Source organism: Pteronotus mesoamericanus, unplaced genomic scaffold (assembly GCF_021234165.1).
Source record: "Pteronotus mesoamericanus isolate MK-2021 breed Mesoamerican mustached bat unplaced genomic scaffold, CSHL_Meso_final contig_1242, whole genome shotgun sequence".
Classification (NCBI taxonomy): domain Eukaryota; kingdom Metazoa; phylum Chordata; class Mammalia; order Chiroptera; family Mormoopidae; genus Pteronotus; species Pteronotus mesoamericanus.
Genome location: NW_026555053.1, coordinates 775,564 through 798,808, shown reverse-complemented (window position 1 = coordinate 798,808; position 23,245 = coordinate 775,564). Strand labels below are relative to the sequence as shown.

At 63.5% G+C, this 23,245-nt stretch overlaps 1 protein-coding gene across 1 annotated transcript in view; it reads left to right on the top strand.

The window, feature by feature from the left end:
• RASGRF1 (Ras protein specific guanine nucleotide releasing factor 1) overlaps positions 1-22,683 on the top strand; it is a 46,195-nt gene extending 23,512 nt beyond the window's left edge. The window contains exons 9-27 of the mRNA XM_054588356.1: positions 4,828-4,946; positions 5,830-5,990; positions 6,864-6,927; positions 7,281-7,417; positions 7,791-7,873; positions 9,027-9,275; positions 9,502-9,875; positions 10,409-10,534; positions 10,637-10,807; positions 11,187-11,293; positions 11,682-11,794; positions 12,758-12,818; positions 13,209-13,312; positions 13,440-13,524; positions 14,687-14,884; positions 15,858-15,937; positions 20,106-20,223; positions 20,754-20,822; positions 22,214-22,683. Of these exons, the coding sequence (XP_054444331.1) occupies positions 4,828-4,946; positions 5,830-5,990; positions 6,864-6,927; positions 7,281-7,417; positions 7,791-7,873; positions 9,027-9,275; positions 9,502-9,875; positions 10,409-10,534; positions 10,637-10,807; positions 11,187-11,293; positions 11,682-11,794; positions 12,758-12,818; positions 13,209-13,312; positions 13,440-13,524; positions 14,687-14,884; positions 15,858-15,937; positions 20,106-20,223; positions 20,754-20,822; positions 22,214-22,306 (2,512 nt within the window). The 3' untranslated portion in view covers positions 22,307-22,683. The remainder of the gene's footprint in view (positions 1-4,827; positions 4,947-5,829; positions 5,991-6,863; positions 6,928-7,280; positions 7,418-7,790; positions 7,874-9,026; positions 9,276-9,501; positions 9,876-10,408; positions 10,535-10,636; positions 10,808-11,186; positions 11,294-11,681; positions 11,795-12,757; positions 12,819-13,208; positions 13,313-13,439; positions 13,525-14,686; positions 14,885-15,857; positions 15,938-20,105; positions 20,224-20,753; positions 20,823-22,213) is intronic.
• The last annotated feature ends 562 nt before the right edge of the window (positions 22,684-23,245 follow it).

Below are 23,245 nucleotides of genomic sequence, written 5' to 3'. Positions count from 1 at the left end.
GGTGGCCAAAGCTCCAGAGAGGAGGGGACACGAAGGGCGGAGGCTGCCTGAGGCTGGAGTTCAGGGGAGGAGACATTTCAGCACCATCTGTTTGGACGGTGTCTTCAGTCACAGGCTGGTGAGGCCACTGAAGGAGTGAGTTTAGGCAGAAAGGAGATGGGACGTGAGGGCTGAGTGCAGGGGACTCGCCCGCCCCTGTGGGGGGCTGAGAGCAGAGGCGGGGCCGTGGCTCAGAGCTGCCGGGAGCCCTGAACAGCTTCTCAAGCCTGGGGTGCGGGGGGCAGCGAGTGGGGCCCGGCTCCGGGCAGAGGGAGGACCCGGCTGGACCAGGACATGGGCCGGCCCGAGGGCCCGAGGGTGGAGGGCCCGGGCGAGGCGTATTCAGGACGCAATTGCAGACGAACGAGCCGATCTGGGGTGGGGGACCCCAGACCCTCCCCCACCTTCCCGGGACCCGGTGTGCAGCCCACTCTTGTCGCCCCCCCCCCCGCCCCCATCACCTGCCTCCGGTCCTGAACCCAACACAAAGGAGGGTTTCCTGTTGCCATGACAACAACCCCTTCATCCCCCTCTCGGCCTCCCGGGGGCTGAGAAAGCCCCCAACCACGGAGGCCTTCAGACAGTGGGCCCCCCGCGCTGTGCTCAGGAGGCTCCTCTGGGCACTGGCTCCCTCCTGCCTCTGCCCTGCACCTGCTATTTCTCCCGAGCCCCCACCCCCTGGGCTCCCTGGCCATCCCAGGCCCTGCCTGCCCACGCAGCCCCCGGAAGGCGCCGGCCTCCGCGCCCCCTGTCCAGGACACGGCTGACGCCGGGGCTTCTGCAAGAGCATCGCGAGAAGGGAGGGGAAACAGGCGGCAGAGGACGAGGAGCCACCTCTTCCCCCATGACAGCCGCCACGGAGATCACAAGTGGTTTCCAAGTACCTCTTGTGCACCAGGCGCAGGCTCAGTGCCTGAGACACCCGCCCACCGGCCTCACCCCTCCTCTCTCCAGACACTGAGGGCCCGGGTCTCAGTGATCTGCTCCGCGTCCGGCGGAGTCCATCAGCCCCGCGCCACAGGGCGCGGTCAGCACCGCCGCTGGCTGTGGGGTGTGACTGGATAGGGTCAGAGACAGAACTTTGTTTTTTTGGAGTGGGTGAGGCACTATTTCAAGACATTTCCCCCCCTCCCGGAAAAATAACTCACTACTTTCTGAGGCTCCTCAAACTCCACCAGTGTTCTTAGAAAAGTCTGAAACTCACTCATTCCCACGCAGAAGAAACTGAAGTCAGTCCTTCTGGACCCGGCTGCAGTGCCAGGGCCCCCCAAAACAGGCCATTCCAAAGTATTAATATGAAGGAAAGGGTCGTATGAAGAGCATTCAGGAGGAAACAGCACCTGCCAAAGGCCTGAGCAGAAGGAGGTGGGGTATTTTTCGAGATCCCCCGACCCACAGATGACCCGCTACTTTGCTAAGACTCCTCAAAGCCCCTCCAGGCTCTGAGCGTAGTTTGCAACTCAATTGCCCATCTTCCCGCGCAGAATATTTTTAAAAATAGGTAAATGGTGCCATCTCGTGGCCCCACGTGGTGTTGCAGCTGGCAGAACAAAAATAGAAGATTTGGTCTTTTGTATCCCAGAGTAGGCAACCCGCCACATCAAGCTTTCCTCCCTCACTTGTCACAATCTACGCAAAAAATCTATCTTCCTGGAGGCAGGCTCATTGCCAGGTCCTCCGACAATAAGCAAGTCCAACGCCGGTATTTAAAAAGCAGTCGTAAAAGAACATTCAGGGAGAGGAAACAGCAAGTACAAAGGCCCTGAGAAAGAGAAGGGACGCTATTTTTCCAGACACCCACTAAAAAATAACCATCTACTTGGGCAGAGACCAAGGTTTGTAGAAACAAAGACCGCTCGCTGTCCTTTCGTCTCCTCCAAAGGTATTTTTTTTTAAGCGAGTAAATGCTGCCACCCTGTGGATGGCAGTGGTATTGCAGGCAGAGGGAAAGAAACAGAAATAGTTGTCGGTAATCCCAAATTAAAAATAGGAGACGCGTCAAGTGGGACAACTGTAACTGAACAAAATTAATTATATATACGTACAAAAGAATGCATGTACACCCAATTTTAAAAAGTAGACGTGTCAAGTTTGCCAAAATCTACAAGACTAACAAAAATCGGCCTTCCCAGGGCAAGGCTCATTGGCCAGATCCACCAGTAAAGAGCAAGGCCAGAGCCCGCATTTTTAAAGCAGTCGTAAAAGTTCAAAAGGCCTGAAAAGGTAGGCTATTTTTGCAGATACCCACTGAAAAATAACAGATTACTTGGGAAGACGCCTGGAAACATTCACGGTTCCTAGTGAACTGCTCACGTCTCCATTCGCCTGAGCCTATGGTTTGGTTTGGTTTTTTTAAGTAAATGCTGCCACCCTGTGGATACGGCTGATACTGCAGGCAGTAGAACAGAAACAAGAAACACTTGTCTGCATCTCCGATTAGGGGATAAACCTGTCAGCTGTCCTCCCAGACTTGCCAGAACCAACAAAATTAACTGAGGTCTGATTTCCCTGAGGCAGATGCATTGCCAGGTCCTCCCATAATAAGCCAGATTAGAGCCAAGACTTTTAAAGCCAGGCTATGAGCTATAGCTGGTGTGGCTCAGTGGATTGAGCACTTGCCTGCTAACTGAGAGGTTGCTGGTTCAAGCCACACCTAAGGCTGTACCTCGGTTGTGGGCCAGGTCCCCAGAGGGGGGTATGCAGAAAGTAACTGATGGGGGATTTCTTTCACACTTTGTTTTTCACTCTTTTTATGCCTCCCTTCCCCTCTCTCCAAGGATGAATAAATAAAATTCTTAGGAAATTTTACTTATACTTGAGAGAGGAAGGGGGGAGAGAAACATGGATCAGTTGCGATTCGCACACCCCTAACTGGGGACCTGGCCTGCAACCCAGGCATGTGACCTGACTGGGTATCGAACCAGTGACCTTCCAGTTCACAGGCCAGCACACAATCCACTGCACCACAGTGACCTCTCGGCTTGTAGGCCGGCACTCCAGCCCTAGAGCCATACCAGCCAGGGGTATTAACATCTTAAATAAATAAAACCAAGGTATAAGAAGGTTCCTGGGGATGAAATGACTACCAAGTCCTGAGGGAAAAAAACAGGCAGGAAATTTTTTCAGAGCCTCACTCAAAAATGACAGACTATTTCCTGACGTCTCCTTGAGACCAATGAAGGTTCTTAGCAGAGTTGATACCTCACTTGGCTATTTGCCTTCAGCAAGGGTTTTTTTCCGGGGGGCGGCGGGGGGGGGGGGGGGATGTTTTTGCTCTTCCTTTTTTAAAAAGCAAGTCAATGCTGCCACCCTGTGGAAATTAGTGGTATTGCATGCTGGCAAAAAAACACCCCACAACACCCCACAAAAATAAAAACAATAGGGACTCTGGTCTGTATCTCAGATCAGGGATAGAGATGTCGAGCTATCCTCGCAGACTTGCTAAAATTTATGAAACTAACTGAAGCTGGTCTTGCCTGAGCCAGATGCATTGGCAGGTCTTAAGCCAGTCCAGAGCCAGGAATTTAAAATAGCCACATAAGTGCCCCGGCTGATGTGGCGCAGTTGTTTGGAGTGTCGTCCAGTACATCAACAGGTTACAGGTTCGATTCCTGGTCGGGCCACACGCCTAGGTTGCGGGTTCAGTACTCAGTCAGGATGCATACAGGAAGCAACTGATCAATGTTTCTCTCCCTTCCTCCTCCTTGCTCTAAAATCAATTAGCATGTTCTCTGGCAAGGATGTAAAAAGAGAGAGAGAATGCGGGGGGATGAAAACACAAGTACGAAAGCCCTGAGTAGGAATAGGCAAGAAATTTTTCCAGTCAGGTCCTTGGAACGCAAACCATTCCACAGTGAATGTGAAGTAAATAACTGTTCACGAGCAGTCACCAGGGGAAAACAGCAGGTGCAAAGTCCCTGAGCTGGGGTAAGTGGGGTGTTTTTTCCTAACCCGCCCCCCACACCCGCAAATAACCCACTACTATCTGAGACTCTTGAAAATCCATAGGGTTCTTAGCAAAGCGGACAACTCCTTTATCCGTTTTCCGCGCCTTTTTAAAAGCTGGAAAATGGTGCCACCTCGTGGACATGGGTGGTGTTGCAGTCGGCCCCACAGGAACAAATAGGAAAGTTGTCTGTGTCCTCAGATCAGGGGCTTTCCTCCCAGCTGTGCCGGAATTCACAGAAATCACTGAGGCCAGTGTTCCCTGAGCCAACTGCATGGCCTCGTCCTCCAAAAACAAGCCGTTTCGACGCCTTTATTAGGAAAACAGCCGTCAGCCCGGCTGGGTAGCTCTGTGGGTTGGAGCATCATCCTCATACTCCCAGGTTGCAGGTTGGATCCCTGGTCGGGGCAGGAGTCGACCAATGAATGCACGGATGGGCGGGACAGCAGGTCGCTGTCTCTCTCGCTCTCTCTCTCTCTGGAATCAATAAATACGTTTTTAAGAATAAGAAAACATCTGTATACAGAGCGTTGAGGGGCCCTACACAGGAAGTACGCAGGCCCTTGGGGTTTGTTCTGCGTGTAGGTGAGGCTGGGGTCCGAGAGGGGCGGGCTAATGCCCTAAGGGCGCCCCCTGCCTCCCCACCGCCCCCCAGCGCCGCTGCCCTGCCCCGCGGCTCCGGCGTGTAACTCAGAGGCCTGCTTCTTGGCTGTTAACCTCCGTCCCCTTGTCTCTGAGAGGAGACCCCCTGCCTCCCTGGGCACCAGGCTTTCTTCCCGACCTGGCCGGACCCCGGCGTGGTGGCCGCCTGTCTCTGATGGTGTCACTTCCTGTCTCCGCAGGATAATGCACGACGAGGTGAGCGAGACAGAGAACATTCGGAAGAACCTGGCCATCGAGCGCATGATCATCGAGGGCTGCGAGATCCTGCTGGACACCAGCCAGACCTTCGTGAGGCAGGGTACGGCCTCTACCCAGGCGAGCCGGGCGCTGGGGGGGCAGGGGTCCAGCTGCCGCACCTACGAGCTGACGGCAGAACCGGGGCCGTGGGAGGGAAGGGACAGCTCGTAGAGACGCGGCGTCACCCCATCGAGATGCAGGCGTTGCTGGTGTGGAGGTTCCTTCTCTCCAGATGCACACACAGTTCTTCCCGGTGGCCTTGGCCGCCTATTGCATGTGGTAGGAAACTGTCATATGTTCCCTTTTGGGAGCGTGTAGGACCCAAAGGTGAGGACAGACACAGACTGGCCCCGTGGGTCCTTAAGCACTTCCTGCCGGCCCGTGGGCAGCTGCCGTTGGCACGGGGATTGTGACCCCGACTTTATTCTGAGCCCCTGCTGACCCACCCCGTGACCTGGGCAGGTCTCCCGTCTCCCCTGAGCCGCACTGGGCCGTGTCGGACAGGGGGCGGGTCCCCGCCGTCCAGAACCTGCCCTGCTGCCCCACGCCTTCCCAGTGCTGAGCGGAGGGCGGAGGTTCTGCAGCAAAGCCTCCTGGGCTGGTGACGTCGGCCTGGCCAGCGTGGCAGCAGGCGCCCTTGTTTCTCCTTTACCCCTTGGGCCGGAGCCCCCCCAAACTTGTTCACCCCCCTGCCACCCCAAGGCCCCAGCCTGCATTGTCGCCGCCCAGCCCTGGCTGGAAGGTCGGGGTCGTGCCCGGAGCCTCTCTGGCCATGATCCCCACTCCCGTCCCGCCATCGGCCCTCAGGGGGACCCCAGGTCCAGCCCGGCTGCTCGGACCAGGGCCGCCTGGGGCCCGGTTCAGCCCCCACTGGACCCCACGGGCGGCCCGAGGTGGGGGCGCCCAGGGACGGGTCAGCGAGGGGCCCTCTCCGCCACCTGCAGGGTCGCTCATCCAGGTGCCCATGTCCGAGAAGGGCAAGATCACCCGGGGGCGCCTGGGGTCCCTGTCCCTGAAGAAGGAGGGTGAGCGGCAGTGCTTCCTCTTCTCCAAGCACCTCATCATCTGCACCAGAGGCTCGGGCGGGAAGCTGCACCTCACCAAGGTAGGGCCTCGCGCTGCGGCGGGCCGCTCCCTGCTGGAGCTCTCCCGGGAGGCGGTGGGGGTGCCATGTCCCCTAAAGGAGCCTGACAAGCCCCCCACCAGCGTGTGCGGGGGGAGCGGGGCCGGACGGCACCTGCCGGGAGCCCCAGCCTCTCATCTCCCACCAGCGGGCCCTCCCAGCAGCCCCTGCGCCGTGGGAGCGCTGTCTGGGCCGGGTGCGCCCGCAGGCTGCGGGGCGCTCACACAGGGCCGGCGCTCGGGGCCTCACGCTGCAGGCCACCCCACGCTCAGCCAGCGGGCCCCCCGGAAAGGCGGGAGCCTGAGCCCCTCCCACGCCTCCTGCTCCTCAGCGGCCCCAGGGCCTTGGTTCCTGCCGCCCCTCAGCGGCTGGGCCTCCGTCCCGCCCCTGCCCGGGGCCCAGCATCCACCCCCAGCTCCGTCCCTCACACACGCGTGACCCCAGGAAAGTGCCCCGGCTGTGACTGGGGGTGCAGACAGGTGGGCGCGGGCCTGCTCTGTCAGCAGGTGGCACCTGAGAAGCCACAATCTCCCCAGCACCTCGCCTCCGCGGATCTCAAACCCGGGCACGCGGCGGCCGGCTGAGGGTCAGGGCGCCCTTAGTGATTCCGGGGCGTATCGGGGACAACGCTTCAACCCACGGCCCTTCCCAGCCGAGGCCCACTGGTTTGCTTGTAGGAATAGAAAGTCCTTCAACGTAAAACACACCGTACCCATTGAACAACAGCAGCAAAAAAAAAAAAAAAAAATTTACAAGAAAACAAAAAAAATAACCATGGTCCCCGCTTGGAAATGTGTGTGAGTGTGGATGCTCCCCCCGAGCCCCCTCCTGACACCCCAGGCTGCTGTCTTTCAGAACGGGGTCATCTCCCTCATCGACTGCACCTTGCTGGAGGACCCCGAAAGCACCGAGGAGGAAGGTAGGCGTGCGAGCTGCTCGCACAGACACACGCTCTCCCCCGAAAGGCGGGGCCCACGCATGGGCGGTGTGGGGGAGAAGGGAGGACGCTGAGCAGGGAGCTCCTCTGCCCGACCCGGAAGGGCCAGGCCTGGGGCTTGAGACCCCGGTTCCTAAAGCCCCTCCCACTGCGCCCCGGGCCCTGGGTCTCCCATCTTTGACGTGAGGACTCCTCACGTCAGGAGAAAAGAAAGGCCCTGAACGTGGCCGGGGGCCCGGGGACCCCGACGCGCGGCCGTGGCCAATGCGCGCGGCGCTGGCAGGGTTTCAGCCCGTTCCACTCATTCCACTAACCTCACGTTTTGCGACTGGAAGCCAAAGGGTCCGGCCAAGACGCGGACCGCCTGGATTTTAAGATCGGGGTGGAGCCGAAGGACTCCCCGCCGTTCACGGTCACCCTCGTGGCCTCGTCCCGGCAGGAGAAGGCGGCCTGGACCAGCGACATCAGCCAGGTGCGCCGCGCCCCGGGCCTGAAAGCCCAGGGACCCCCGTGCCCAACTGGGCTCCAGCGGACGGGGCTCCGTGTGCCCCGTGCCCAGGAGACACCCCAAACCCCTCCCGTGTCCCCCGTGCCTGTCACCCCCTCCCCAACACGCAGCCTTGACACTGGAAGATTCTATGACGTGACCCCACGGGGGTGCTCAGGGAGGCGGGTAATCCCGCCCTGAGTCCCCCGAGCCGGGGCCCCCCACCAGCGACCGAGCGGCGCCCTGGCTGCCCCCGCCCCGTGCACGGGCAGGCCCTGGGGGCCGCAGCGCCCGGGCACCGTGGCGGGGCCCGCGATGAACACGGAGGTCCGACACGGGCGCCTCCCTCTGACTCCAGTGCGTCGACAACATCCGGTGCAACGGGCTCATGATGAACGCCTTTGAGGAGAACTCCAAGGTCACGGTGCCGCAGATGATCAAGTAAGTGCCCGGAAGCCCGTCTTGACGGCCCCGGGGGGGCCACACGGTGACACAGGGACTCGAACACTCTGGCTTCTGTCCCCCGGGCATCGGCTGTGAGTGCCGGTCCCTTCGGGGGGCGGCTTTGGCTCCGTGGATTTCCGTATGAGGCTGTGCAAAATACAACGTGAGGAATGACATTTTACACACTTTTTTTTTTTTTTTTTTTGCGATGCCCATTCTCCTTTCCCCAGTTGCACAATGAGAGCACTAGGATCCCAGGCTCCCAGCGGGCAGGGAGGGAGGTCTCCTCGCGCTGCCGAGCGCCTGCGTCTCCACTGGGTGCCCCGCCCCCCGCCAGCACCCGCGCACCTACCCCCTGGCTCGCCCCCTTCCTGCCTCTCCTGGGGGACCCACGACCTCCATCCACCGGTGGAGTGGGGTGTATTCATTATGCTGTGCGCCCATCACCACCACCTAAGTCCAGAACATTCCATCGCCCCCCCCAAAGGAACCCCATACGCGGTACCAGTGAGTGCAACCCCTCCTCTCTCGTGCCTCTGGCAGCCTCCCATGCACTTGCTGCCTGTGGACTTGCCGATTCCAATGCCGCACATTTCGCGCCGACGGAGTCCCGCGCCCCGTGGCCTCTGGGACTGGCGCCTTTCCCTCGGCGCAGCGTTTCCGCGGGGCCCGCGCGGGGCCTCGCGCCTTTCCTTCGCGGAGGAACCTCAGAGTCCGTGACCCCTTCCATCAGCTCATGACCCCTTGGGTCGTTGCCACTTCTCCACGATTATAAATAACGCCTCCAGGAACCTCTGTGTCCACGTTTTTGCCCGGACAGACCTCCCTTCTATTTCGTGACCTTGGCAACACGTTATTTTCTTAGGTTTGTTCTGTTGTATCCAGTAGGTCTAGGAGTTTGATAATAGCCGGGTTTTAGGGTATTGTTGGCAAAAAAGAAGCTGCGGTCTGTTCTCTGTCAGTGCCGCCCTCCCAACGTTTTCCTTGTTTGTCTCGAGCCAGACAGTCCTCCGGCGTCTGTCTGTCTGTCCTGGCTCCGGCGCATCGGGAGGCAGGGCCAGGTCGGCCCCGGCCGGCCCCCCAGGAGCCGGTGGGGAGGCCGCCAGGGACGGGCTCAGACCTGGGGTCTCCCCGCCCCGCGCCCCGCCAGGTCGGACGCCTCCTTGTACTGCGACGACGTGGACATCCGCTTCAGCAAGACCATGAACTCCTGCAAAGTGCTGCAGATCCGCTACGCCAGCGTGGGGCGGCTGCTGGAGCGGCTGACAGACCTGCGCTTCCTGAGCATCGACTTCCTCAACACCTTCCTGCACTCCTACCGCGTCTTCACCTCGGCCGCGGTCGTCCTGGACAAGCTCATCGCCATCTACCGGAAGCCCATCAGCGCCATCCCCGCCAGGTGGGCGCCCGCGCCCCCGACCCACGCGCCCGCAGGGCCGCGGGGCGGCGGGGCTGGTCCCAAATGTAGCCCGAGGCCCGAGGAGGGGCCGGGGGCCTGGGGCCTCTCCCCGCCCTCAGCGGCCGCTTCCCAGGAAAGCAGGACAGGCCCCCGTCCGGCACGGACCCTCCGGATCCCGCCCAGGGGACCCCGGCCCCGGCCAGGCTGACCCTCTCCCAACCCCCAGGTCGCTGGAGCTCCTGTTTGCCAGCGGCCAGAACAGCAAGCTCCTGTACGGGGAGCCCCCCAAGTCCCCGCGCGCCACCCGCAAGTTCTCCTCGCCGCCACCGCTGTCCCTCACCAAGACGTCCTCGCCCAGCCGCCGGCGCAAGCTGTCCCTGAACATCCCCATCATCACGGGCGGCAAGGCCCTGGACCTGGCCGCGCTCGGCTGCGGCTCCAACGGGTACACCAGCGTGTACTCGGCCACGTCGCCCTTCAGCAAGGCCGCGCTGGACACCAGCAAGCTCTACGTGTCCGGCGGCTTCGCCAACAAGATCGCGGACGAGGGAGACCCGGCCACTGAGAAGCCGGAAGAGCCCTCGGCCGTCAGCAAGCAGAGTGAGTGGGCAGGGGCGGGGGGGGTCCCCGGAGCCCTGCCGACAGCCTCCTCCCGCACCCCGGGGGGCGTCGTCCCTGCAGCAGACACATCCTGGGCGGCCACGGTCCCCGTCGGGTCTGGCTCCGGCCCCCACCGCCACAGCCCGGCCAAGGAGCAGGGCTGGACGTGGAAGCCAGGGACGCGCTGGGGCAGCAGATGCCCAGGGCCGCAGAGTGGGGTGGGGCGTGGGAGAGTCAGGGCTTCCTGGGAGCGGGGCCCAGGGACGCAGGTTTTCACCAGGAGGGGAGCGGACGTTCTGGGCAAGTCTAGGCAGCGAGGGTCCGAGAGGCCCCGGGGGGCAAGCAGAGCCTCCCTGCCGATGCCCAGCCCCCATCGCCGCGGGAAAGGGCTAATGGGGCCCAATCAGGCCGCTAAACTTTCTCCCACGAGTATGTCCCAACCTTACTCTGTGTGCGCCAATAGATGACAGGCCTGCATTTGAAAACCAGTGACCATTTCAGAAACGGGAAATTACCTCCTCCTTCCCTGCCAGGCTCGGACGTCTCCATGAGGGAAGAGTCCGATACCGACCAGAACCAGAGCGACGATGCCGATACGGAGACGTCGCCCACGAAGTCTCCCACGACACCAAAATCTGTCAAGAGCAAAAACGCCTCAGGTACAGCCCAGAGCCGCAGACAGCCCCCCCGGGGGACGCGGGGGCCGGGCCGGGCCAGGGCGGCCGGTCATGCCCTCCGCCCGGGCTTTCCTTCCTCCCCAGAGTTTCCGTTCTTTTCCTACAACAACGGGGTCGTCATGACGTCCTGCCGCGAGCTGGACAATAACCGCAGCGGCCTGTCGGCGGCCTCCGCCTTTGCCATAGCGACCGCGGGTGCCAACGAGGGCACCCCGAACAAGGAGAAGTACCGGAGGATGTCCCTGGCCAGCGCAGGTGCGGGTGGCCCCGCTCACGGCCCCGAGCCCCGGGCTGCCCGGCCCTGGACGGCGCCGACCATCTGCCGGGAGGCCCCTCCGGCCCGACTTGCACCCGGAGGGAATCCGCTGCCCACAGGGCCCTGGGCACCTCCCTTCTGCTGCCTGCGCACGTGGCTCCTGGGGTGGGGACACTGGGGGCCGCTGGCCTCTGGGGGCGCCGCCCGGATTGGCCAGCAGCCCCCGAGACACGGGGTGCGGTTGGGCCAGGAGGGGTGCACTCTGCCCACCGGTGTCGGACGTGAGCAGCGGCCCAGCCGCCCGGGCCTCGGGTGCGAATGGACTCGGGTCAGGCCCTGCTCCCTGTCCTCAGGACCCTCTGTTCGCTCCGCCACCAGGGTTCCCCCCCGACCAGAGGAACGGAGACAAGGAGTTCGTCATCCGCAGGGCGGCCACCAACCGCGTCCTCAATGTGCTGCGGCACTGGGTGTCCAAGCACTCGCAGGTGGGCGGCCGCTGCGAGGACAGGTGTGGGGCAGGGGCAGCGGGAGAGAGGAGCCGGGCGGCCGGCCCACAGCCTCAGACCCCCTAGGAGGAGCCAAGGACATTCAGGGGGACAGGGCCTTCTGTCTCTCAGGGCGCGATGCAGGCCTGCGCCTCCCAGGGCCCTGGCCGAGGCCCTGGCTCTCAGGTGCAGCCGGCCAAGCAGCGCGCCTTCCCCCGGGAGGTCCCCCGGCTCCCGGGGTGCCCTGCCAGGAGCCCAGGAAAGAAAACGAGGGCGCAGCCGCTGCGGGCAGGACCGGGAACCGCCCCCCCATCCCCGTGGCCGCGCCGGACGCCCCCGGGCCGCTGGCATAAAGTCCTGCCCACAGCATCACCCCCTCTCCCTGCAGGACTTCGAGAGCAACGAGGAGCTCAAGTGCAAGGTGATCGGCTTCCTGGAGGAGGTCATGCACGACCCGGAGCTCCTGACGCAGGAGCGGAAGGCCGCGGCCAACATCATCAGGTAGGGCGGCTGCGGAGCCCCTCCCTGCCCCCTCGCCAGGGGAGACCCGCGCCGCGCCTCCGTCCACCGGCCCCGCGGCTCGCTCCCCTCTGTCCGGCCGTCCTAACGGCGGCCCCTAGCTGCCCCCTCAACGCCCTGGAACAGACATGCATCTGTGAAGTCGTAACCAACCAAAGCTCGGAAAACTCGGCCTTCAGTTCCTCAGTCCCACGAGCCACGCGCGCACGGACAGAGGCGGCCCTGGCCGGCCCGCGGCAGGCGCTCGGGAAATGTCTGTGGAGCTGAGCTGAACTCAACTGTCCCCACACCTGCACCCTTCCTCCTCCCCACCAGCCCCTCTTGGCGCGGGTCAGGGGTCAGGCAGCTGTGTCTGAGCAGACTCGGCCGCAGGTGGCCGTGTGTCCCTGCCCAGAGCCGTCTCCCCCTCCTCTGTGCGCGGTGAACGGGCCGCGTCGCAGCGCTGCGGCCGGGTCAGGGGAGGTCAGCGGCCGCCCCTGGGGGCTCAGCGGGAGCCGGCACAGGCCCGCCGTCCGCCCAGGGCCGGCGAGGGCGAGGGCGAGGGTGCCGGGGCTCGGGGTCCGGCCCGAAGTGGCCATGTCTGGCTCAGACCCCCAGCCGCACTTGCCAGCCCTGCCCCCCAGCGACTCCCCAAAGCCCCCGGCCGCAGCCGCGTCTGCCCTCCAAGCCCAGGGCCCTAGAATCTCTGCCAGGCTCTGGCCTCTTCAGCAGCTCCCCCCGCCCACTACCCGCACGGCCCCGTGCACAGCCAGCCTCCGGTCCCCGGGGTCCCTCATCCTCCTCCCGGACGTCCCCAGCCTCCACCGTTCCTGTCACCCTGCCGTCACGGCGGCGGTGCAGACACGGGAGCTCAGGAGGGACCCTCACGCAGCCAGGAGGGTGGGGGCGGCCCGGAGGGGACATGCGGTACAGACGGCACGGTCTCGCTGAGCCCTCTGCCCCCAGGACCTTGACGCAGGAGGACCCGGGGGACAACCAGATCACGCTGGAGGAGGTGACGCAGCTGGTGAGCCCGCCTGCCCCCGGCCTCGCGGCTCCCCGGGCCCTCGGGCGGGGGGCAGGGCCGTCACACCTGAGCGCCCACACCGGCGGAGCCGCTGCGGGAGCGGGCAGGACCGCCCGCCGGGGTGAGGGGCCCAGGCCGGCCCGGGCAGCGTGTGGCCGCGCTCCCCTCGGGGCGGCCCTGTCTCTCATCCTCGTGCGGGGGGTGAGGGCGGCTCCCGGCCGCAGGAGCGATGACACAAGGGTCGGCCCAGGGCCAGGCCCCTTGGCGCACCTCCCACCTGGTCTGCCAGGAGGGGCTCCCGCGGTCACCCCCGGGCACGCGCCCCCACCCCAGAAGTGGCCGGCCGCCTGGAGGGGCCCCGGGGCCTGACGGGTTCTGTGCTGCCCACAGGCCGCGGGCGTGAAGGCCGAGCCCTTTGAGAACCACTCGGCCTTGGAGATCGCGGAGCAGCTGACGCTGCTGGACCACCTCGTCTTCAGGAAGATCCCCTACGAGTGAGTGGGCCTGGGTGCCCGGCGCCCCTCCCCCCCCACTCTGCGGAAAGCCACGCCCCCAGAAATGACCCCCCCAAAAGCGGAGCCGTCGGGGAGGCGCCTGACCGCGCCTGCCGCCCCCCCACAGGGAGTTCTTCGGGCAGGGCTGGATGAAGCTGGAGAAGAGCGAGCGGACGCCCTACATCATGAAAACCACCAAGCACTTCAACGACGTGAGTGCGGGCCTCCGGCTCTGCCCGGCAGAGGGGGCTGGCCCCCAGGGGGCGCTGCGGAGCCGGCCTGGGATGCGGGGGCGGGGCGCGCCCCTCGGGGCTGCCTGGGGGTGAGTCCGCGGGAAGGAGACGGGAGCAAGGGAGGGGCACCCCGCGCCATGCCCCCCATTTCTCAACCCCACCTGCCGTCGGACACAAGCGCGCGGGGCTGGGAGGGGCCAGACAGCGTCCCTGGAGCATGTGCGTGACGCAGAAGCCCCTGAAGTTCCTGAGACCTCGGCCAGCAGCCCCCGAGCCTGGAAGTGAGGCTCCGACCCCCTTTCCCGCGCTGGCCTGTGGGGGCACAGTGTCAGGGCCAGAGCTGCCGTGAGGCCAGCAGGCACCCAGGGGACAGAGTTTAAAAAGCCACCCCCTCATGGGCCGGCTCTGGCCCCCGGGCCTCTCGGGTTGGGGCTCCTGAGGCAGCATTCACTGGAAATGGTGACGTCGAATCTCGTTCTTGGCTTTTTTTTCTTTTTTTAACATGTTATTTATTTTTACAGAGAGGGGAAAGGAGGGGGAAAGACAGGGAGGGAAACACCCATGTGTGGTCGCCGCTCGCGCGCCCCCTACTGGGGACCCGGCCCCCAACCCAGCCTGTGCCCTGACTGGGAATCGAACCGGAGACCCTCTGGGTCTCAGGCCGGCGCTCGGTCCTCTGAGCCACCCCAGCCGGGGCTCGTTCTTGGTTTAGAGAGAATGTGTCTACAGTTTCCCTGTTCAGGATGATGTTTGTCATGGATTGCTTTTGAAAAATGGAATGTAATTTTTTTTTTTCACTGTTCAAACCTTGGATAACTTTCGGTAACTGTTTTGGTTTTGGTTTTTTTCCCATATGTCATCCTACATAAATCCTAGGTAATTTACAGATTCCTGCTGCTATTTAGGAGATACTCTCTGTCATCGTCTTTCCTAACTGGCATTCCTAATACAGAGACAAGCTTTCTATTGTTGGGCACTGCGTCCTTAACCAGCCGCGCCGACGAGCTCCGTTAGTTGCTCCTAAGCGTTCTTCTGGGGTTTGCAAACAGGGGATCAGCTCGTCTGCAAATAACGGCCATCAGTCACCTTTGCCGTACTTACTCCTCTTACCTTTCTCTTGTCTTACCACATGGGCTCAAAGATCAGTAACTTGATTGCTTCGGAAATCATCCGCAGCGAGGACATCGGCGCGAGGGTGAGCGCCATCGAGAAGTGGGTGGCCGTGGCCGACATCTGCCGCTGCCTGCACAACTACAACGCCGTCCTGGAGATCACCTCCTCCATGAACCGCAGCGCCATCTTCCGGCTGAAAAAGACGTGGCTCAAAGTCTCTAAGCAGGTGTGGGCAGGGCGCTGGCGGGGCCACCGGCTGGGGCTGGAGAGGGGGGCCCCGGGCTGGGGCGAGCGGGACGCTGGGCGCTCACCAGTGGGCAAAGGGCAGGGTGAGGGCCGGAGCCCCCCCTCCTCCTGTGGCGCCTGGAGCCGGGGGGTCTGCAATTCCCACTTGGATGGGAAGGATGAGGCGGTGACGAGCGGCCCCAACGCTCTGCCCCTTGCGTTGGGGTCCCAGCCCGGCCCCGCAGGCGGCTGCGATCGTGGTCAGGGCACCCTCCAGCTCCTCCCCGACTCTGATCTCCCCGGGCCGCTGGCCCCCGGGGCGTCCGCTGGCCCGCTGCCCGTCAGTGGCTGGCTGTCTTGCTGTCTTAAACGGGGGCGCGATCTTTATTCATTGAAAACACGATTCTGAAAACCAGCCTGGGGAAGGAAATTCCCGCACGGGGGTCCTGCGGGGGCCGTTCTTCCGAAAGGAGGGCCCAGGGGGGACTTGGGCCGCTTGCGTGGGACCCTCGGCGGGCGCCCCAGCCACACCGTGCACATGTGCTGGGGGCCGGGCGGGCGGCCTCCAAAGGCACCCGCGACTTCTGCTGCCCTCTCTTCTCTGGACCCCTAACCGTGGGGGCAGTCCTGACGCAGGACAGCGCAGGTGCCAGGAGACGGTCGCGTCCTCTGGGTGCAGCCCCTGGGGAGGGCCGTGACCGGGACTCGCCCGCCGCTCTCTGCTCTGGGTGCGGCTCCTGGGGCGACCCCTCGTGTCCTCCTCGGCCACCGGGTCTCGGACCCCAACACACAGGCCCCCACGCCTCCTTCCCGCGTTTGTGGGGCACGTGTACCTGAGCGCAGGCGCTCAAAGCCGGGAAGGATCCCACACCCGGGAAGGGCCCGCCCGCCCGCCGGGGCCCGGAGCCACAGAGGCGTGGTGTGCGGACCCAGCCGCAAGCTGTGTGCTAGTAAACGCTTCTAATTCCTTCTAGACCAAAGCTCTGATTGATAAGCTCCAAAAGCTTGTGTCATCAGAGGGCAGATTTAAGAATCTGAGAGAAGCTCTGAAAAAGTAAGTGTGTCGTTCTGTCGCCGTCGGTTTTTAACATGTAAGAACCGCATTCACACACCCATCTGGCTGGAGCAGGAGGTCTGTCTGTCTGTGTGTCTGTCTGTCTTCCCACAAGACCCCCAGACGCCCGAGACGCCCGCGGCGGGGCAGGTCTGTCCTCCATCGTCTGCCAGAGAAATTCAGAGTCTCGGTCACCTGCCCCAGGACGGGCGCAGGCAGCGCACGGGAGTCCCCCGCAGCTGCGCAGACGGCGGCGCCCGGTTCCTTGATTCTAAAACGCACGTTTGTTGACATTTTAATATGTCGGACACAGGGCCAGGTCTTAACGTCAACCTGTCTATTTGACTGGGTTGTGTTTACTTCTCTTACTTGCGAATCAGTCATCCAAACAACAGTGGCTTTACAGAGAATGGCCTTTTAGAATCAAAGAAAGGAGGCTCTCCCCGTCCCTGCCCCTCGCGGCCCACGGGGAGCCCCCCGGCCCCTGCACCTGCGGCGCGCCCGCCGTGGCCCACCCCCCGGGCGCTCAGGCCAGGGACTTCCTCGGCCCGTGCCCCACGGGACGTTGAGTCGCCTCCCGGACTCCGCCCGCAAGACGCCACTGACCCTGCCCCGGAGTGACACCCAGAAAAGTCTCCAGACATCGCCAAGCGTGTGGGGTGTGCGAACACGCGCCCCCCACTCCCTGCCCCGCCGGCTGCCCACTGGGCTGTGGGGACACACCGGGGGGCCCTGGGTCCTGGCTCGCAGAGCCCGGCACGCCTCTCCTGTCTTCCCAGGGAGCCCTGGGCGCCTGCCCACACCGGGCCCGGGGACAGACCCCATCCGCGCTCGGCCGCCCGGCGGCCCCGACGCGCCCCGCCCCGCCCGCCGCTGCGCCCTGCCGCGCCCTCCCGCGCGCTGGCCTGTGCCCCGCCGCTCCACGTCCACGGCCTTGACCGCCTCCACTCTGTTTGTGTCCTCAGACAGATGTCGCGCCCATCTGTGCTGTCGGCGTCTCTCCCCCGCCCGGGCCCCGGACTGTGCTTGGGGGCTGCCCACCGTGCATTCACCACCTGTCCGTCCGCCCCTGGCCTCCTCCATCCGCTTCCTCGTCCACGCCGCCGCCACCGCCGCCACGGCCTCCGTGGCCCCATTCTGTCTGCGTCCCCATCCTGACTGTCCTCCCTCCCTCAGGGCACCCGCGGGCCCGTGTAAGTGCCTCTCCCTGACGCCGCCGTCCCTGCCGCGCAGGCCGGACGGCGCCCGTGGGCGCTCCGGGGCGAGGGCCGCGTGCCCGCGGTTCCCGCCGCACGGAGACGCGGGCCCAGCCGGGCAGAGGAGGGAGAGGCCGGGGCCTGGGGCCAGCGGTCCTGCGGCCGTGTCACAGAGAGCCTGTGGTGTGAGCGCTGGCCTGTCCCGCCTGCGGGGGGCTGCAAGCACAGGGGGCGCGGCGGAGCCCCGCACAGACCGGGAGCCGGGGGGGCCTCCCGCCTGACTCCTCAGCCCCGTTGCTTTGTCCCAGCCCCTGGCCATCGGGTTGTGACAAGAGCCCGTCTTGCGGCTGCACCCCGGCTGCAGAGGGGTCCTGCTGCCTTTACCAGCCAAGACCGCACCCCAGGTCCCCCTCCCTCCCCCGCCTCTCTTTTAACAACCCCCTTCAGTCCCCCGCTGGGTACCCGACAGGGACTGTATCTCCTCTGCACTCCCCAAACCACACCCCCGTGACCCGTGACGCCGGCCCCTCCGCTCAGCCTCCCGGTGATCAGAACCTTCCAAAATCTGGATGAGGACTAAACTGGGCCATAAAATGTGGTCACCGGCTCTTCCGGGGCTGGTTCCCCAGGGGCCTGCCCCTCCCTCCAGCCCGGCAGACGGTCGCACACCTGCACTTTTTTTAGCTTTAGTACAAAATGGTCCACAGAGAGGCCTGGGGGGCAGAGGCTGTGGCAAGGGAAGCCGCGCCCCTTTGTCCCCTGACTTCAGGACAGGGAAGGGCCAGGGAGGAGAGACCGGGAGGCCACCGGGCCCTCCCCACAGTCCCGGCCAGTCTGCTGCTAACGGCAGATCAGTGACTGTCCAGGGGGCGAAAGTGACAGGACTCTGGGCCCCTCCCCACTCCTGGCTTTGGTTTCCACGCCCCCCAAAATCCGAGCACGTGATTTTCCCACAAGTGCCCGAGCCTATGGCCCTGGTGACAGGGGCTCCGCCCCCACTGCACAGCCCCACCTGCCCTGGGGACTCGAGGAGAGAGGAAGGACAGGGGCCGCCCGCCGGTCCCCGATTCCTGGGGCTCGCGGGGGGCTGGTCAGGCAGCTGCCTCGCTCTCCCGGCCCTGGGCGCTGCCGGGCCTCCTCAGGGACTGCCCAGTAGACAGAAACTTCACGTCTGGGGGCTCCAACAGCACAGGCCAAGCCCCGAAAACCAGAGCAGCCTCTAGAATGGGGCGGGCGCTTCTCTGCCCTCTAAAACCTCGGGTACAGGCGTGGGCGGGGCCTGCCAGAAGCAGAAAGCAGCCCGTTGGGGTCTAACCCCAGGCGGGCGGCTCCCCACCGCACGCCCACAGGGGGGGTCCGAGCGAGCAGAGGGGGCCGTGCCCGCAGGAGCCCTCAGGGGCGTCTGCCCGCCCTCTCTGCCCCGGTAAAGCTTCACTCACACTGTCCCTCGTGGGTGCGGGGTCCTGAGAGCCCTCCAGGCTGCTAGCTGGGGCCGCCGCCCACAGACAGAGCAGGGGGTGGGGGGCAGCTGCCGCTCTGTGAGCCGTGTCTCCGTCAGACCCACGTGTCCGTGGGTCCCACTAGAGTGAGACAGGAAGCGAAAGCCAGGCCTGAGACGGGGGCCTGCCCACGACCCGCCTGAGCCTTGTTTCGTTTTGTTCTGTTTTGTTTGCTAAAACCCACAGTGTAGTAACTATATCGGACAGCGTGGCCCTGTATGCAAACGCGTATGTGCCTGACAGGAACAAAAATCTCACCAAGCAGCATGTACCTTCAGTCCATGCAATGACGCACTCAGATTTTCTCTTCTACCCCTTTAAAAAAATTTTTTTTAAATCTGGTGAACACCCACGACTGTGATTTCAACACCCAAGAAAGGGTCAGGAGCTGCGGTGCGGACAAGGCCCAGGCCCCGCCCCGCAGCCGCGGCTTCCCCCTCACAGCTGGCCCAGCGCCCACAGAGCTCGCATTTACATAACCGTTTCCTTTAAACGGGCTCACTTTTCCCCCAAAATAAACTTCAACAGGAAGGAAAACTACATCCTGCCAGGAAATGGGAAGCCAGCCTCTGTTCCGTAGCTACAACATTAGCATAATAAATCCAGCAAAAACAGAAGGTTGTTCAATTCGGGCCGGATCCCGACTGCTGATATTTGTTTAAAAAGAAAAGCTGGGGGGAGGGTGGGGAGAAAGCTGAGCGTGGACGCGGCAAAGCCAGACCAACGCGCAGTGTCCTGAGCGCAGGGCACGCCAACAGCCCAGTGTTTCCACCCTGTGGATCCATGTTATTTAATACAGCATCTGGGCACCCCCTAAAATCAACTCTCAGGTCCCCGAAAATTGCTTTGGCCTCAGTTCTACTGCACAAGGGGGACCTGAGGACCGGAGAGGGCAAGCGCTGGCCTGGGGTCACACAGCCAGCCGGGGAGGGCCGCCCACCCTGCCTCGCCTTCCTCTGCGCTGGCAGGGAACACAGGTGAGACGGGCTAGCAACGCGGGCGCCGGCCCGCGTGCCGGGCTGCGAGGAGACTGCAGAGCCCTGTTGGGGGGGCCCCGGGGGGGCTGTACGCGCCCATCCCAGAACCCAGAACCCAGAACCCACCGCTGAGGGGCTCCCCACCCAGAGGCGCCAGAACAAGTCGCGACGGAGCCCCAGTAGGAGAGGAATGGCCGCCCCGTACTGTTCCATCTCCCAGAAATGGGGTCCCCTAGAGTCGCAGGTCACGGAAGCTGTCACCCAGCTGTCACCACGCCAAGAAGGTGACCTCAGAGGGCGCGGCTCCTGCTCCGGCCCCCACCCCAGTGCCAGGTGGCTGGCGGTCCTGGCAGCGGGACACCAGGCAAAGACGCCCGCGGGGCAGGCGACCGGCAGGAAAGGCGCAGGCGCAGTGAGGAGAGGGGGCGGGTGTCGTGTGCCTGGAGACGCTCCTGGTTTTAAGTGAAAACTGTTGTCAATGCCGTTTGCTCCCAAGTTGTGACCCGCCCTGTGTCCCTTACCTGGGGATGTACCTCACCGACCTGGCCTTCATTGAGGAGGGGACACCCAACTACACGGAGGACGGCCTGGTCAACTTCTCCAAGATGAGAATGGTGCGTTCTCCACAGCAGGGCAAGGGGCGGGGGGGCGGGTTGGGGGGGGCGCCGGTGACCCCGATCCCAGCCCCGCCCCATCAGGGAGGACGCGCCCGTTTGGGAGCCGCAGCAGCTCTGGCCACCCGAGCCAGCCTGGCGGCTCTTCCCGCTGTGATGCCCACCGTCTGACGGGCAGGCCAGAGGGGCCGGGCCACCCCTCAGAGCCGCGGCCAGAGCCCCGTCCGTGTGATGCCGGAGCCCAGGCCTTAGTTCGCACCCATCCCAAGCCAGGCTTCTCACGCCCCATCCCCTCCTCCCTTCAGCTGGACAGCATCTGCCTGTCTCAAGTTCCCACCTGTTTTCTTCAACAGAAGACATTTCTCTAAAAAACACAGGGCAGGAGCCCCGTGCTGGTCCCAGTAGACCCTGGGGACGCACGGACGCCTTCCGCCTCTGCGGGGGCCCAGGTGCTGGCACCTCCGCGAAGGAGCGGGGCGGGCACTGAGAGAGAGGCCTGTCCTCATCCAGAGCTCCCTTCCTCCCCGCAGATATCCCACATTATCCGCGAGATTCGCCAGTTTCAACAGACTGCGTACAAAATAGAGCACCAAGCAAAGGTAAGCCGGCCGCACTGCACGGGTGCTTTCGCACACCTGCTCTGACCGGAAATGCCCTCAGGGAGCCCCCCCACCGCCCCCCTTGGCTGTCCCCTGCCTGGCGGTGAGCTCCGCCCCCTTCTCGAGGGGCTTGTGTGATAGGGCCGCTCCCCTCCGATCTGTTGGTCTGTCGGTTGTACCTGCCCCAGGAGGGTTGCTCAGCGTGACCTGGCCTTTATAACACTCTTCGAAAGGAAACGCGGCTGAGGAAGTCCCCACCCACCACGCCCCACCCTGCCTTCTGTCTCCGCAAACACATCCATTCTCTTTTCCTTCATCACACATCTCGGAGGTCGTTTCCTGCTGAGGCAGGGCATCCGCACTCCCCCGGGGGCGGTGAACAGACCCGCGTGGGCACAGCCAGCCCGCGGGGGCTGCAGGAGTATTCCAAACCCGCGACACCTGACTGTTTCACACGGACCTGTCTTCCAGCAGATTGTCACACTTGAAAAAATGACAACAGCCAGCACATCAATAGACGGCCAATGGGACGGCATCAAAACGAGACCTGTTTTTTTTGTTTGTTTTTTTTTTTTGGTCAGATTAGCAAACCATATAGATTTTTTGGTGTGCTGAGAATTTCCGTAATTAGTTTCCATGCTGTGAGAGGAACAAAGTGGAAAATCGCTGGGTCGGGCCCCTGCGTTTTCTTCTCTCGCCTGGCTCTCCACTATGAACCAGGTTCCGGACCCAGCGCAGGGAGGGGACAGAGCCTTGCGGGGCAACGCGGTGCCACAGGAGAGTGGAAGGGGAGGCGCTGGGCTCCCTGCGGCCCCCGGCGGGCGCCTGGGGCTGGATGTCCTTGTGCACTGCCCCCTGGGAGGTGGTGGTGCCAGAGGCCGGGGCCGGGCAGAGAGAGAGGTCGCAGGCCTGGGAGCCGGGGTCTGGATCGGCAAACCTGAGCTGTGTTACCCGCAAAGCGGGGCGAACGGTGCAGGTGTCAGGAGTGAAACGATGGAAACGGGCTGTGGAATTGACGGGTCCCATCGATTTCTCCTGAGTCCAAACTCGTTGCGAGAATTGTAAACATCCACCACCTAGATTCTGTAACTGACATAGTATATATATATATATATTTTTTTTTTTTTAATGCGAGCCCAAAATAGTTCATCTACTGTTCAATCAAAGAGCAGCAGTTCAGGGTCATTTTCACCACACGCGACTTTACATTCCTCTTCGGACAATAACTGAAAACGAATACTAAGGCACAGAACGTCAAGGGGAAAGAAACACTGCTTCCTCCGCTGCTGCCCGCCCCCCCCCGACCGGCGGCTCCCGGGGGACCCGGTGGCCACCGCCAGAGCGCAGGGGGCCCCGTGACCCCGCCGCTCCCTTCTCCCCTCCTTCCTCAGGTGACGCAGTACTTGCTGGACCAGTCCTTCGTGATGGACGAGGAGAGCCTGTACGAGTCTTCTCTGCGCCTGGAGCCCAAGCTGCCCGCCTGAAGCCGCCGCGCCCAGACCCCGCGCTCCCTCCCCGGACACACACTCTAGGGTTCTGTACATAGCCGTTCGGTTTCCCTGGATTTTCTCCTTTAGTATGTGCTTCTCCAAGACCACAAACCCAGCCTTGTTCTTAGACCCCCGTAGCGCCAGACCAGGCCCCTCTGCACTGGCCCCCACGTGGCCCTCCCCGCCCCCTCACCTCCCGCGGTGCCTGTTTCCTGACATTGTCCCCTAGTCTGTCCGGCCCGGCCCCTCGCTCTTCTCGAAGGGAAGGCAGAGCTGTGCATCCATGACTCTTCGGACAGGCCCTGCCTCTGTCCTCCCCCAGCCCAGGCCCTGGGCTGAGGGGCCCCCTCCCAGCATGTCTCTCACTGGTTGTTCTCACCGGGTGGGGGGTGGGGGGAGGCGGGAGGGGGAGCCGCACCCTGACGTCCCGCCATCATCGACGCCAACTTCCAAAGCAGCTTTGTCAGCCAAGATCGCAGGTCTCAGAACTCCCCTGTCTCCCGGGCCCCCCGCCCCGCCCCGGGACTGACGGCGAGGAGTCCCCTCCGCGGAGAGCCGCGCCCCCCCCCAACGCCGCGCTCCCGGCCCGGGCGCCCCGTCCTCCTCGCTGCGGGAATGACGCCAGACTGACAGCATGAGCAGCAGCCTCCGTCACGTTGGACAGGGCCCTGGCACCCGCCAAGGACAACGGGATCACCGCTCCACGTCGCCTCCCGCCGACCGCCGCCCCGCGCGCCCGGCCACCCGCGCACACAGCCGAGGTCCGTGCCCTCTCCCCGACGCCTGCCGGTGCCCCCGCTTCCGTGGAGATGCTCTAGTCTGTGCGCCTCGTGAACGCAGCACCACACTGTAGGAGTTAGGAAGCCTGCCACCGCGTGTTTTTATTGCGCACACTGTAGTCCTGTCCACACGCCCTCCCGCAGGAAGGTAGTA